The sequence below is a fragment of the Salmo salar genome, chromosome ssa15 (assembly GCF_905237065.1).
Source record: "Salmo salar chromosome ssa15, Ssal_v3.1, whole genome shotgun sequence".
NCBI lineage: Eukaryota > Metazoa > Chordata > Actinopteri > Salmoniformes > Salmonidae > Salmo > Salmo salar.
In genome coordinates this window covers 55,261,593-55,275,965 of record NC_059456.1, presented here as the reverse complement: position 1 = coordinate 55,275,965, position 14,373 = coordinate 55,261,593, and the positions used below count along the sequence as shown (strand labels likewise).

The 14,373-nt window shown below is 42.6% G+C and overlaps 1 protein-coding gene across 1 annotated transcript in view; it reads left to right on the top strand.

Annotated features, from left to right (window-relative positions):
• The window catches only part of LOC106571770 (ATPase family AAA domain-containing protein 2B), a 147,236-nt gene that overhangs the window by 14,676 nt on the left and 118,187 nt on the right, over positions 1-14,373 (top strand). Inside the window, exons 2-11 of the mRNA XM_045696076.1 lie at positions 7,927-8,081; positions 8,205-8,236; positions 8,375-8,507; positions 8,757-8,916; positions 8,974-9,091; positions 9,214-9,354; positions 9,599-9,674; positions 9,791-9,892; positions 10,118-10,345; positions 10,575-10,749. Coding sequence (XP_045552032.1) covers positions 7,927-8,081; positions 8,205-8,236; positions 8,375-8,507; positions 8,757-8,916; positions 8,974-9,091; positions 9,214-9,354; positions 9,599-9,674; positions 9,791-9,892; positions 10,118-10,345; positions 10,575-10,749 — 1,320 coding nt within the window. The remainder of the gene's footprint in view (positions 1-7,926; positions 8,082-8,204; positions 8,237-8,374; positions 8,508-8,756; positions 8,917-8,973; positions 9,092-9,213; positions 9,355-9,598; positions 9,675-9,790; positions 9,893-10,117; positions 10,346-10,574; positions 10,750-14,373) is intronic.

Sequence of the window (14,373 nt, the reverse complement as noted above, 5' to 3'; positions counted from 1 at the left end):
AGACGTATTTTTCAAAGAAAGAAAAAAAATAAAAGTAATTTCAGTGAAAAATATCATAAATAGGACTGATGGAGTTATGTCACACATGCAGCTAACACATACATATGGAAATGTCTGCTTTACCCAAAATTACAACCAATTAATTGCAGCATTACCACAAAAATGGAAGAGGCAAGGAGAAGGGGAAAAAAGTAAGGAACTTGTATGTCGACCCTGTATTAAAGAACTTAAATGGTTAAAGAAAAGTGTGATAAATTAAAACCTATACCAATTTCATTTAAGGACCAAAAAACTGACAGCTGTGTCATATAAATTGCTAAATAGTTGGGAAGAGATTTTCAATGTACCCATTCCATGGCACATGGTTTATGAATTGATACACAAAACAATGCCGGATTCAAAACTTTTTTTCAATTTAAATTACTATACAAAATTCTTGCAACCAATAGAATGTATCCCCCATATATATAGCAATCTTCCCAGCTCTGCACATTCTGCTGCGAGGAGGCAGTCGTTAGATCATTTATTTTGGTATTGTCCATATGTAGCTCGTTTTTGGTCACAGGTCCAGGAATGGCTGAGGAATTGCAACATTTGCCTAGAACCAACGCTGCAGATAGCAATACTGGGTGATTTGAAAAGCCATAGTCAATCAATAATATAATTATTTTTACAGAAATATTTGTAAAATAAAAATAATCTGTAGAAGCTATGAGAATAGAAAGGTTCAATACTTTTGTCAAGCATCACAGCACAGTTCAAATATATGGCAAATATAAATCAAACTGGATGGACATCAGAAATAGAGGAAGGACTAAAAACAAACAAAATATATTTTTTTGTATATGAGGGATTGGAAATGATGCAGACAATTACATTGATGGAAGCATCATTCTTTCTGCAATATTAAGCTGATCCACCCCTTAATTTAAAAAAAAATGCTGTTGCTCCAGATACTAAACTTGTATAAAGGCCAGTTTTATTGCTTCTTTAATCAGAACAACTGTTTTCAGCTGTGCTAACATAATTGCAAAAGGGTTTCCTAATGATCAATTAGCATTTTTAAAATGATAACCTTGGATTAGCTAACACCATGTGCCATTGGAACACAGGAGTGATGGTTACTGATAATGGGCCTCTGTACGCCTATGTAGATATTCCATAAAAAATCTGCCATTTCCAGCTACAATGGTCATTTACAACATTAATAATGTCTACACTGTATGTCTGATCAATTTGATGTTATGTTAGTTGGACAAAAATGTGCTTTTCTTTCAAAAAGGACATTTCTAAGTGAACCCAAACTTTTGAACGTGTGTGTGTACGCAGAAGCGTTTTCCCGTGCGCTCTCGTCTCTTTGCAGCAGACACATGGTGAGCAATATGTTTGGAGCATCAAATTGCAGTATCAATGGACACCTGAGCAAAGGTATCTGGACACCTGCTCGTCAAATATCTCATTCCAAAATCATGGGCATTAATTTGGAGTTGATTCCCCCTTTACTGCTATAATAGCCTCCACTCTTCTGGGAAGGCTTTCCACTAGAGGTTGGAACATTGCTCTGGGGACTTGCTTCCATTCAGCCACGAGCATTCATGATGTTGGGCACTGGTTGGGAGATTAGGCCTGGTTCACAGTCAGTGTTCCAATTCATCCCAAAGGTGTCTGATGGAGTTGAGGTTAGGGCTCTGTGCATGGCAGTCAAGTTCTTCCACACCGATCTCAAAAAACCATTTCTGTATGGATGTCGCTTTGTGCACGGGTACATTGTCATGCTGAAACAGGAAAGGGCCTTCCCCAAACTGTTGCCACGAAGTTGGAAGCACAGAATAGTCTACAATGACTATTCTTTGATTTATCTTGGCCAGGTCGCAGTTGTGAATGAGAACTTGTTCTCAACTGGCCTACCTAGTTAAATATACTGCTCAAAAAAATAAAGGGAACACTTAAACAACACATCCTAGATCTGAATGAAAGAAATAATCTTATGAAATACTTTTTTCTTTACATAGTTGAATGTGCTGACAACAAAATCACACAAATAATCAATGGAAATCCAATTTATCAACCCATGGAGGTCTGGATTTGGAGTTACACTCAAAATTAAAGTGGAAAACCACACTACAGGCTGATCCAACTTTGATGTAATGTCCTTAAAACAAGTCAAAATTAGGCTCAGTAGTGTGTGTGGCCTCCACGTGCCTGTATGACCTCCCTACAACACCTGGGCATGCTCCTGATGAGGTGGCGGATGGTCTCCTGAGGGATCTCCTCCCAGACCTGGACTAAAGCATCCGCCAACTCCTGGACAGTCTGTGGTGCAACGTGGCGTTGGTGGATGGAGCGAGACATGATGTCCCAGATGTGCTCAATTGGATTCAGGTCTGGGGAACGGGCGGGCCAGTCCATAGCATCAATGCCTTCCTCTTGCAGGAACTGCTGACACACTCCAGCCACATGAGGTCTAGCGTTGTCTTGCATTAGGAGGAACCCAGGGCCAACCGCACCAGCATATGGTCTCACAAGGGGTCTGAGGATCTCATCTCGGTACCTAATGGCAGTCAGGCTACCTCTGGCGAGCACATGGAGGGCTGTGCGGCCCCCCAAAGAAATGCCACCCCACACCATGACTGACCCACCGCCAAACCGGTCATGCTGGAGGATGTTGCAGGCAGCAGAACGTTCTCCACGGCGTCTCCAGACTCTCTCACGTCTGTCACGTGCTCAGTGTGAACCTGCTTTCATCTGTGAAGAGCACAGGGTGCCAGTGACGAATATGCAAATCTTGGTGTTCTCTGGCAAATGCCAAACGTCCTGCACGGTGTTGGGCTGTAAGCACAACCCCCACCTGTGGACGTCGGGCCCTCATACCACCCTCATGGAGTCTGTTTCTGACCGTTTGAGCAGACACATGCACATTTGTGGCCTGCTGGAGGTCATTTTGCAGGGCTCTGGCAATGCTCCTCCTGCTCCTCCTTGCACAAAGGCAGAGGTAGCGGTCCTGCTGCTGGGTTGTTGCCCTCCTACGGCCTCCTCCACGTCTCCTGATGTACTGGCCTGTCTCCTGGTAGCGCCTCCATGCTCTGGACACTACGCTGACAGACACAGCAAACCTTCTTGCCACAGCTCGCATTGATGTGCCATCCTGGATGAGCTGCACTACCTGAGCCACTTGTGTGGGTTGTAGACTCCGTCTCATGCTACCACTGGAGTGAAAGCACCGCCAGCATTCAAAAGTGACCAAAACATCAGCCAGGAAGCATAGGAACTGAGAAGTGGTCTGTGGTCTCCACCTGCAGAACCACTCCTTTATTGGAGGTGTCTTGCTTATTGCCTATAATTTCCACCTGTTGTCTATTCCATTTGCACAACAGCATGTGAAATGTATTGTCAATCAGTGATGCTTCCTAAGTGGACAGTTTAATTTCACAGAAGTGTGATTGACTTGGAGTTACATTGTGTTTAAGTGTTCCCTTTATTTTTTTGAGCAGTATATATATATTTTTTTTGAAAGGTCTCTGGTAATATGGGTAAATTTTTTTTAACCATTTAGGCTAGACACAAGCCGTTGTTTTTGCTGTAAAGCTGCAAGCATGCCTGTCGCAAAGTGGTGCTCAATTTTCCCTCTGACACTCAGCGGCTGCATGACAGTGAACTTGAAAAGACTAGTCAGACTGGTCTGTGCTCATGGTTACAACAGGCGATGAAATGAAAATGTATCAACATTGCTCGCTTTGCGCACTGCTCCAATGTACAAATCTAACTAAAGACTCATCAGGGTCTGGGTCCCCACTCGCCATCACTGCTAAATTATATACATTTTTACTTTCGGAGAAATGGATATGCATGAAGAGTGAACAGAGAAGCAGAGGAAAAGCGCTGCATGGTCAATCCGACGTCTGCATTTATGGTGGTATGGCCTCTGCAAAAGTCAAGGCATTCATACTTCGCTGAGCAGCAGAGCTGTTGTGAAAGAACTTGCTACGGAAGTGAGTTGATGTTTATACAGGACCTCCAACCCTCACCTACCATCAACCAATCAAATAGTATGTCACATGTGCAGACCTTACCCTGAAATGCTTACTTACAAGCCCTTAACTCTTTCTTGAACTGCATTGTTGGTTAAGAAAATATTTACCAAATAAAACGAAATAAAACGAGGCTATATACAGGGGGTACCGGTACCGAGTCAATGTGCGGGGGTACAGGTTAGTCGAGGTAATTCGTACATGTAGGTATGGGTAAAGTGACTATGTATAGATAATAGACAGCACGTAGCAGCAGTGTAAAAACAAATGTAGGGGGGGGGAGGTCAATGTAAATAGTCTGGGTGGTCATTTGATTAATTGTTCAGCAGAAAAAGTGCCTTTTTCTGGCACACGCACAGCCTATGTATGCCAGTTAGGCTCTACACTAGTTAGAAAGCGGATTGATTTTCTTAATTTGAAGTTATTTGGTCACTTTAGTTCTGATACAAACCTCATTAAAACATATAGGCCTATGGGCTAGGCTACATGAGGTGTGCTACTATGATTTGAAAAGCCGCAAAAAAAAAAAAGGCACGCCGTTTCTTGCCTTACTGCGCATGCTGGGTCTTATTCACAAGTAATAATACATCATTCACAATTGATAGGCTAATGTCACACATCAGGATATTCTTAATTTAATGTTGTCTTTACAAATACTAAATGTGTGAAATTAGTTTTGATTTAGAATGGACCATACATGTCATCTACAGTATCTACTTAAATAGCGACGGGAGGATGCTGTTCCCTGGTTCATTTTCATGCAGGCCAGATAGGCTATACTCTTGTTGTAAAGCGAAGCTATGTGCTTAATATTAGGTAAGTTGATGAGTAAATATAGTAGGCCTAGCCTATAGAAAGCTGATGGGACCCTCTTTTTAATAGAGGCCATTAACTGTTTTCTCACGCAATTGCATAGCCTATATAAACATTGCACAACATGAGCTCATGGGCTCTCATAGTGTTGGATTTTATTTTCTAAAACATTTGCATTTATGTCAGTGACTAGAGGGACAATAAAAAGCTGAGTTCCAGACAGTTGGCAAGTTTGGTAGTAATGACCATCAGCAGCATCAGAGCTGGGAGAAGCATAATTATAACTAAATGTCACGTGGAATTTGACTGCGGTCATGACGTGATCGCCGGTGTGGCGGTAATGCGGTCACTGTAACAGCCCTAGGGGAGGGGGGGTCAAAAAAGGGGATGTCACAATTCTGCTTGTACACTTGTTTACATGGATATGCTTCTTAAAACGTATTTGAAACAAGTCGTTACACTTTGTTATTGTTATGGCATTTCATTATTATTCTTCAACTTATGTATTTCGGGCCTATTAATAAATGCCAGGTTGTAAAGAATCTGTCGCATTTCTGTAATGACAACATTGAGTCAAAATAAAGATGTATGCCTACTTTGTCCTCATCTGTTAGCTTTTCTGCAAATACAAAAATTAAATACATATCCTATTTCGACACACAACCATTCAAACGAAGGCTGATGGGTTATTCTCCACTATTCCTGAAATATTTGCATAATGTCACAAACCCTGCGGCTGCAGTCATTCGATGGCATTGGCATATGTTTTTCATAGAGAGATGAATAATGTAGCCTAAGCTACTGTAAATCATGAGGAGCGTTTTGATTCTCATTAACGAGATGACGTCCAGACAGACTACCGTAGGAAACTTTCTGAATGGACATGTAGAGAGAATCGCCAAACTCACACACGCACACCCCCAGTAAAAGCACCCGTCAATCAAAAAAACCTGGGCCTACCTTAGGCTTGCTGAAAGTAGGCTATAACACGGAACCCAAACCGGCTGCGCGCGTGCGCCATCGTGCATAGATTTATTTTATCCCCCTACACCAAACGCGATCATGACACGCAGGTTAAAATATCAAAACAAACTCTGAACTAATGACATTCATTTGGGGACAGGTCGAAAAGCATTAAACATGTATGGCAATTTAGCTTGCACTTGCTAGCTAATTTGTCCTGGGATATAAACATTGAGTTGTTATTTTACCTGAAATGCACAAGGTCCTCTACTCCGACAATTAATCCACACATAAAACGGTCAACCGAATCGTTTCTAGTCATCTCTCCTCCCAGGCTTTTTCATCTTTGAACTTATATGGTGATTGGCATCTACACTTTCATAGTATTACCACGACAACCAGCAAAACAGTTTGTCTTTCAATCACCCACGTGGGTATAACCAATGAGGAGATGGCACGTGGGTACCTGCTTCTATAAACCAATGAGATGGGAGAGGCAGAACTTGCAGTGCGATCTGTGTCAGAAATAGGAATGACTACTATTTTAGCCCTTGGTAACGCAGACGCTCATTGGCGCTTGCGAGCAGTGTGGGTGCAATAATTGAATAACATATATTCCTAAATTCATTTTGCAACGCGAGCAGTGTAGTCAGGGTATTAGATAATGAATTGACAAGCAAAGTATGAAGGGGATAGCAAGAAGATGACATTGATAATCATTAAAATAGAAACAAATACACACGCAACATATCCATAGCCTATTCATCAGCTACATTTAATATCGAGGGGAGGGTGTTGGGAAGATTTTTCAAATACTGTGAGGAACTATTATCATTTTGAATGGCTGTGTGAGTTTAAAAAAAAAAATGGCTGAAGCCCAGCTGGGCACTTTCCTGCATTTGACATTTTCATGAAGCAGGCCAAGTACTTCTATGCGCGCTCAGGCAGGTGCTCTAAGGCAATATTAGCAGGACAGAGAAACCAGACACATGCTCACGTGGAGCTCACGTGGAGCTCACGTGGAGCTCACATGGAGCTCACGTGGAGCTCACATGGAGCTCACGTGGAGCTCACGTGGAGCTCACGTGGAGCTCACATGGAGCTCACGTGGAGCTCACATGGAGGTATGAAATCAATCCCAAAATATTTATCAGAAGCGTAGCAGGTTGTGAACTCTGCAAACAATGTTTCGACTCGAGAATGAGTGGTAAATTACTGTAATTTAATACATGCATGAACATAAATTCATGTAACCAAATGATGGGGATTAACGGTAAATTGCCTGTTTTACAAACGGTAGGCTACCACATGGGCATTTTAATAGACAGACTAGGCTAACAAAACAATTGCTTATTAGTAAACACTCCCGCTATTAAGAACTGTATCTACATGATACGTGTTATTCCTCCCTCCCTCTTACCAATTCAACGGTGCTTTATTGGCATGGGAAACACATTTATATTGCCAAAGCAAGTGGATTAAACAAAACTGAAAAAAACAAAGTACAGTAAACATTGCACTCTTAAAGGTTTCAAAAGGATAGATGTTTCAAATGTCATCAGCAATGTGCAGTGTTTTTAACAATGTGCAAATAGTTGTAGTACAAACAGTAGGGGGAGATAAGTAAACAGATAAATATTGGTTGTATTTACAATGTTTGTGCGCCACTGGTTGCCCTGTTTTCATGGCAATGGGTCATAAATCTTGCTGCTGTGATTGCACGTTGTGCTAACAGATACGGGAGTTGATCAATGTTTGTTTCCAAATTCATTGTGGGTCTGTGATCTGTGGGAAATGAGTGGTTCTAATATGGTAATACCTTTGGCAGCTTAGTTTCCATCTCATTTTGTGGTCAATGGGCACATAGGCAGACTGTATCTAATTCAAGGACTTTCTTAATTTTGGGTTTGTCACAGTGGTCAGGTATTCTGCTACTGTATACTTTCTGTTTAGTGCCGAATAGTGTTCCATTTGTTGATTTCTTTCCAGTGTGTTATAGTTTTCTCATAATTTGGTTGGGTCCTCTTTTGCGCCTGCTCTCTCCCGCTCTTTTGCGCCCGCTCTTTTGCGCCCGCTCTCCAATCTCCATCTTTCTAACCACTCTCTCTCCTCCCCTTTTTAGAAGGATCCCAGTAGTGATGTGAGCAGTCCCAGCAGTCCTGGACTGTCCCCTCCCTCGAAGCGAACCCGTAGACAGACCAGCTCCAGCGACACCTCTCCCTCCCCCCAGGCCAAGGGCCAGAGGGTCTCCTGGGGCATGCCCACCTACCGCACCAGGTGAGCAGGCAAAAGAACAGCCTCTTTGACAGTTCTGGGTTGAGTTCCTGTACTGGCCGTGTGGACTGGGTTCAGCCCCATCTGTTGACTGTGTTTATATTTACACATCTCAATGTATTTCAGGTTGTCATCTGGCGCCCTGCAAAATGGAAATGGTAACGTCAACGTTTCCAAAGTTTTCATTTGTTATTTTAAGATCATGACAACATTATTTGTGTGTAGGTACAGTATTAGTTGGACTATTAGTTAGATGGGACCTCTTTATTTTGACCTGTTACCTCTGACCCCTGCAGCCCATAAGGATGAGGGGGCAGGAGACCACTCTCACATGAACGGCCATGTTGACCGGAAGAGGAGCTGCCAAGTGAGGAAGAGCCAGTTTGAACACCTCAACCAGAGCCTGCTGTTTGACCAGCTCGTCAACAGGTAACACACACACACACACACACACACACACCCTATGGGAAGACGCACACACACTTCCCTATAGGAAGACAAGGCCTCAGACCTGGTAGTACCGGGGTGGAGATGAACTGTAAAACAGAAAGCGAAGACGTCAGAGGTATGCGGTATGAATCGATACTGATGTGTGTTTGAAAATGTATGCACTCGCTCTAATCCAAAGCGATTTACAGTAGTGTCTGCTAAATGACTAAAATGTAAATGTATTGTCAGCACGGCGGAGGCAGTTCTTCAGGAAATGGACAACATCAGCAGCATCAGACAGAACAGGGAGGTGGAGAGACTCCGCATGTGGACAGACACTGAGGTGGTAAGTCTGTCAATCAGCCAGTCAATCTGTATCATGCCATATGAAAGTGGGTTCCGAATTCGAGTTAGGTGTAAGCCAGACTAAGCTAAACGTGCGTATCCTCCACTCCTGATCTTCTAGGAAAACATGGACATGTATTCTCGTGTGAAGAGGAGGAAGGCGCTGCGCAGGAACACCTTTGGCATGCAGACACACCACAAAGCCATGAGCAAGACCGAATCGGAAGAGGGGACTGAAGGTTTGATTTAGTTTGGATTGCTTGTAAAGCTGTACAGGGACTTGGAGAGAACTGGAGCTTGTTGGTGTTGCTTGCGGTTCACAAGATGATATTTTCACAAACATATCTTGTTTACTTCTTAGAATCTCACGGTGAAGAAGAGGATGACGAAGCAGAGGAGGATGAAGAAAGAGACGAGGCAGAGGAGGTTGGAGAGGGGAACGACAGACCGTACAACCTGAGACAACGCAAGACTGTACAGAGATACGAGGCGCCACCTATTGGTAAAGAAAAACATTGATTATTGTGTGATTTTTCTGCAACACGAAGGGTAGTTTCCTGGACCCAGATTTTCCGTTGAGCGTGCCTTATAGTAAAGGAGTAGTCTTTAATGTAGGTCTGGGAAACAGGCCCTCTGCCTGAAACGTTCCTTTTCCTGCATAAAACCATTTCCTGATATTGTCTTTGTTTTATACCTCTTGAGTGTTGCTGCTTTTAACGTCTTGTGTCTCACTGAATGTATTCCAGAGCCCGTCAACAGAAAACAAACCAACCCCTCCCTGTTTGACACCCACAGATCCCCAGCAAGGAGAAGCCATATACGGTGGGTGTTGCTTCCCGCATTAAAAATAATTTCATAACGCTGCTTACCTACACTGTTGACATGGTCTAATATGGAGTGATTTGTCTTTTGTCTTCCTTTCCACTCCTCTGGTCCAGAGTGAAGAAGCATGCCATCCACAGTAGCGACACTACGTCGTCGTCTGACGAGGAAAGATTTGAGAGGAGGAAAAGCAAAAGCATGACCCGGGCCAGGAACAGGTGAATACCTCTCCTCCGTCTCTGTCACTCACCTAGTGGATTTTGATATTGGATACAATTTAGTAATGGCTTTTCACTAGGTAAAATCACTTTCCATTCACCACTCGTCCTGTATAGCACATTAGCTTCACTTCAAACCCGGTGATACATGGCAGCCGTTATGCAACTGAAAGCTCACCACACACTGACTCTTATCTTTATCACCTGTATTTGTTATTTGTAAAGATGTCTGCCTTTGAACCTGAGAGCAGAGGACCTGGCCAGTGGGGTGCTGAGGGACAGGGCCAAGGTGGGAGCTAGCCTCGCTGATGTGGACCCCATGAATCTGGACACCTCAGTGAAGTTTGACAGCGTAGGAGGGCTGTCCAACCACATCCAGTCTCTGAAGGAGATGGTGGTCTTCCCTCTACTTTATCCAGAGGTCTTCGAAAGGTTCAAGATACAGCCCCCGAGGTAAAGACCAAAGTCACCTGGAAACACAGATTAATTCATGTTCAGACATATCAAGCATGTATCCTCTTTTGTTTGCAATTTAGAAATGTGTTATTTAATTACAACCAGACAGATGAGGAAAAACAATTTAGCATTTTTTTGCTTCATGGTCACAATGTAGTTCCAAGGTCAAAAAACGGATTGTGTCTGCTTTAAACTTATTTACTTCTCACTCTCTCCTCTCCCACAGAGGGTGTTTGTTCTATGGCCCACCGGGTACAGGGAAGACCCTTGTAGCGCGGGCTTTGGCCAACGAGTGTAGTCAAGGAGACAAAAAGGTGTCTTTCTTCATGAGGAAGGGAGCCGACTGCCTCAGCAAGTGGGTCGGCGAATCAGAACGACAGCTACGCCTACTTTTTGACCAGGTGAGGATGAGTAGTGCTTGCGGTGACCGTGTTACCGCCACACCCGCAGTCGTGAGTCATGATTAGGGCTGTTACGGTGACCGTATTAACACAACACCGGCGGTCATGAGTCATAACCGCAGTCAAATAACACGTGATCGTTTAGTCACGGTAACTAGGCTTCTCCAAGCTCGGATGATGGTCATTAGTAGCCTACCAAACTTGCTAACTGCCGGGTACTCAGCACTTTATTGTCCCTCTAATCACTCTGACATCAATGCAAATGGTTTAGAATATAAAATCAAACACTTCATGAGAGCCCAGGAGCTCATGTTTCGCAACATTTCTATAGGCTATGCAACTGCCTAGAGTTTTGATGGGATCCTCCTATTTTTAATAGAGGCCATCAGCTTTCTAAAGGCTAGGCCTGCTTTATTTATCAACTTTCTTGATATTAAGCACATTGCTTTGCTTTACTGCAGGAGTATAGCCTACCTGGCTGTCATGAAAATAAACCACGGGAAAAGCGTTCTCCATTCGCTATTTAAGTCCATAGTGTTAAGTTCATGTTTTAAGTATCCCTATATTTCTGTTATTACGGGGCTATCACTCAGTCAAGAGTGCGCCTGCGCAGGGAGTCTTCTGGTTGATGGACCTAGCCTAGAGTGGAATGGCTACCTTGTAGTGTGTTCATACGGTATAGTAAACTTTGTTAAACTGGAACCTTGTCGTTGTGTCATTTCGAGTTAACACATAGATGACATGTATTTTTTTCCCATGCTCCTGTTCCGAGACAGGTGCATGATAATGGTCCATTCTAAATCAAACCTAATTTCACACACATTATTTTAAGAGCTGTATCACAACCGGCCGTGATTGGGAGTCCCATAGGGCGGCGCACAATTGGCCCAGCATCATCCGTGGTAGTCCGTCATTGTAAATAATAATTTCTTCTTAGCTGACTTGCCTAGTTAAATAAAGGTTAAATAAAAATGATTTAGTGTATGTAAAGACAACATTAAATTAAGAATATCCTGATGTGTGACATTAGTCTATCAATTGTGAATGATGTATTATCACTTGTGGATGATGCCCAGCATGTGCAGTTTTGACTTTTTCAAATCATAGTAGCACACCTCATGTAGCCTTGCCCATAGGCCTATATGTTTTGTATCACAACTAAAGTGGCCAAATACGCTCTACACCGTTTGTAAAGCTTAACTGGCATACATACGGGGTGCCTGAGTTAAGTTTGGGGAAGATCATTTTCACCATAAAAATGCACCTTTATTATAAAAAGTGTTTTCCCGTTAATTGATTGCATTTTGGAACATTTGCGCTTATAGCCTAGTGCCATATGTGCAGTGCTGCGCTTATAATGTGAAGAATTAGCTAGTTGATCAACATTTTAAGCTAAATGTTCTGATCTGTTGCGTCAGCCTCATTGCTTTTAAAAGTTTTTTTGATGCGAGTATGAATTTGGGATCTATTGCATCCCACAACTGTCCCAGACTATGTTTGAAATATTTATTTCTTGCACAGAAGGACAAGTAGAATACAATTGGTCAACCTTTGTACTATGGGGGATAGCAGATTTACACAGGCCAGTGCTTTTCCTGTTCATTAGGCCTACTCCTCTTGTTGGCTGACAAAGTAAATGTGGACAGTTCTAATATCTTCAATATGCGCCTCGGAATTCGATAAGAGGTGCGTGCGCATTTGCGTCCCCGATGTCTCTTCACTTATAGCCTTAGCTGAGATGCCTGTGAGAAGATCTGATCACATGACGCACATTAGCTAATAAGAATTGAGATAGCTGTGAGTGAGGTTTTTTGGAGCACGGCAGCCGGGAGAAGGGAATTATTATATTCAGCCCAAGGGCAAAATGGCCACAAAAGGCATGGATTTTTGGGGGGGGGGCATTATGGCCACACAAGGGCGATGCCGCCAGGAAATTTGAGGCCTGGTGAGAATATTATCAAGTGCTTGTTAAATTGTGAATGAGAGACTGATGATGTATGGCCTGCACAAGAAACCTATCACAGCTCATGCCTTTCATGCAACTTTATTCAAATCCTCATTAGTCTCATCATGCAGCCTTAATGTATAAAAAATCTAAACATATAGGCTATCGTTTATTACAACTGAAGTTGCTAAATTAAGCATTTACCGCTCAACACAGAATAGCCGCATGTGTGCACTTCCTTGGAAATCGTTTGGAGAAAATATTTAATTTTATTCAGCTATGTTCAATTGTATTCTCCATACTATAAAATAACACTAAATAATGCCACGGAATTCTAAGCAAATCTTGTCTGCTAAATGAACTAGTGTAGCCCACAGCCATATGCCATAGCCGTATCAGGGCCTAACATAAGGACAACTCGAGTATGCTATCCTTGAACACAAACATTTTTCCACACCTGCAATAACATCTGCTAAATATGTGTATGTGACCAATAAAAATGGGATTTGATTTGTTCTTCTGAAATAGGCTACATTTTCTTCATATCATGTTTCTTTAGACCTGTCTAACAGGCTGACGACACCATTCGTGTCGTGTGCGCAAGCATTGCAAAATGAATTTAGAAATCTGTATTATTCAATTATTGCACCTACACTGCTTGCACACGCCAACGAGCGTCTCCGTTGCCAAGGGCTAAAATAGAAGTCAGTTCTATTTGTGAAGCAGATCGCGGTGCAAGTCCTGCCTCTCCCGTCTCATTGGTTTATAGAAGCAGGTACCCACGTGCCATCTCTTCATTGGTTATACCCACGTTTGTGACTGAAAGATGAACGAGGTCAGTGGCGGTAATGCACTTAATTTATGAAAGTTTCCAATCGCAATATAAAGCCTAGAAGGAGGAGAGATGACTAGAAACGTTTCGGTTGACCGTTTTATGTGTGGATGAATTGTAGGAGTAGAGGACCTTGTGCATTTCAGGTACAATAACAACTCAATGTTTATCCCAGGACAAATTAGCTAGCAACAAGAAGCTAGCTAAATGGGACAAATTAGCTAGCAAGTGCAAGGTAGCATGCTAAACTTCCATAAATGTTTAATGCTTTTCGACCTTTCCCCAAATGAATATAATTGGTTCAGAGTTTGTTTTGATATTTTAACCTGCGTGTCGTGATCACATTTGGTGTGGGGGGACAAAATACATTTATGCACGATGGCGCACACGCGCAGCCGGTTTGGGTTCCATGTAAAGTAAATAATAGCTTAATTGTAATGGTGTAGGCTATAATATTAAATAGATTTTTATAATGTAGATTTTCCAAAGGTCTGCATCAGTGGCTTGTAGGTGTGGAAGCCTGGAGATGCTTAATGTGTTTATGTTAATTACGGTCAATTATCATGAGAACGGCAGTTATTTGCTTAACAATCACTGACTGACACAATTTCATGACTGCAGTACAATTCCACGTGTCTGAGTCACGGTAATCTCCTCTTATGAACTCTGGACATGCGTTGGTAGTAGCCAACTCGCTATCGACCATCAGGCTGTTTATGGCCTGGTACTCAGGGCTCTAGTGTCCTTCTAACCACTCTGACGTCAATGCAAATGCAATCGAATATCACATCAAACACTTCTCATCAAAACAGTATCGTGCTTTTAAAACTCACCTCATTGATCAATT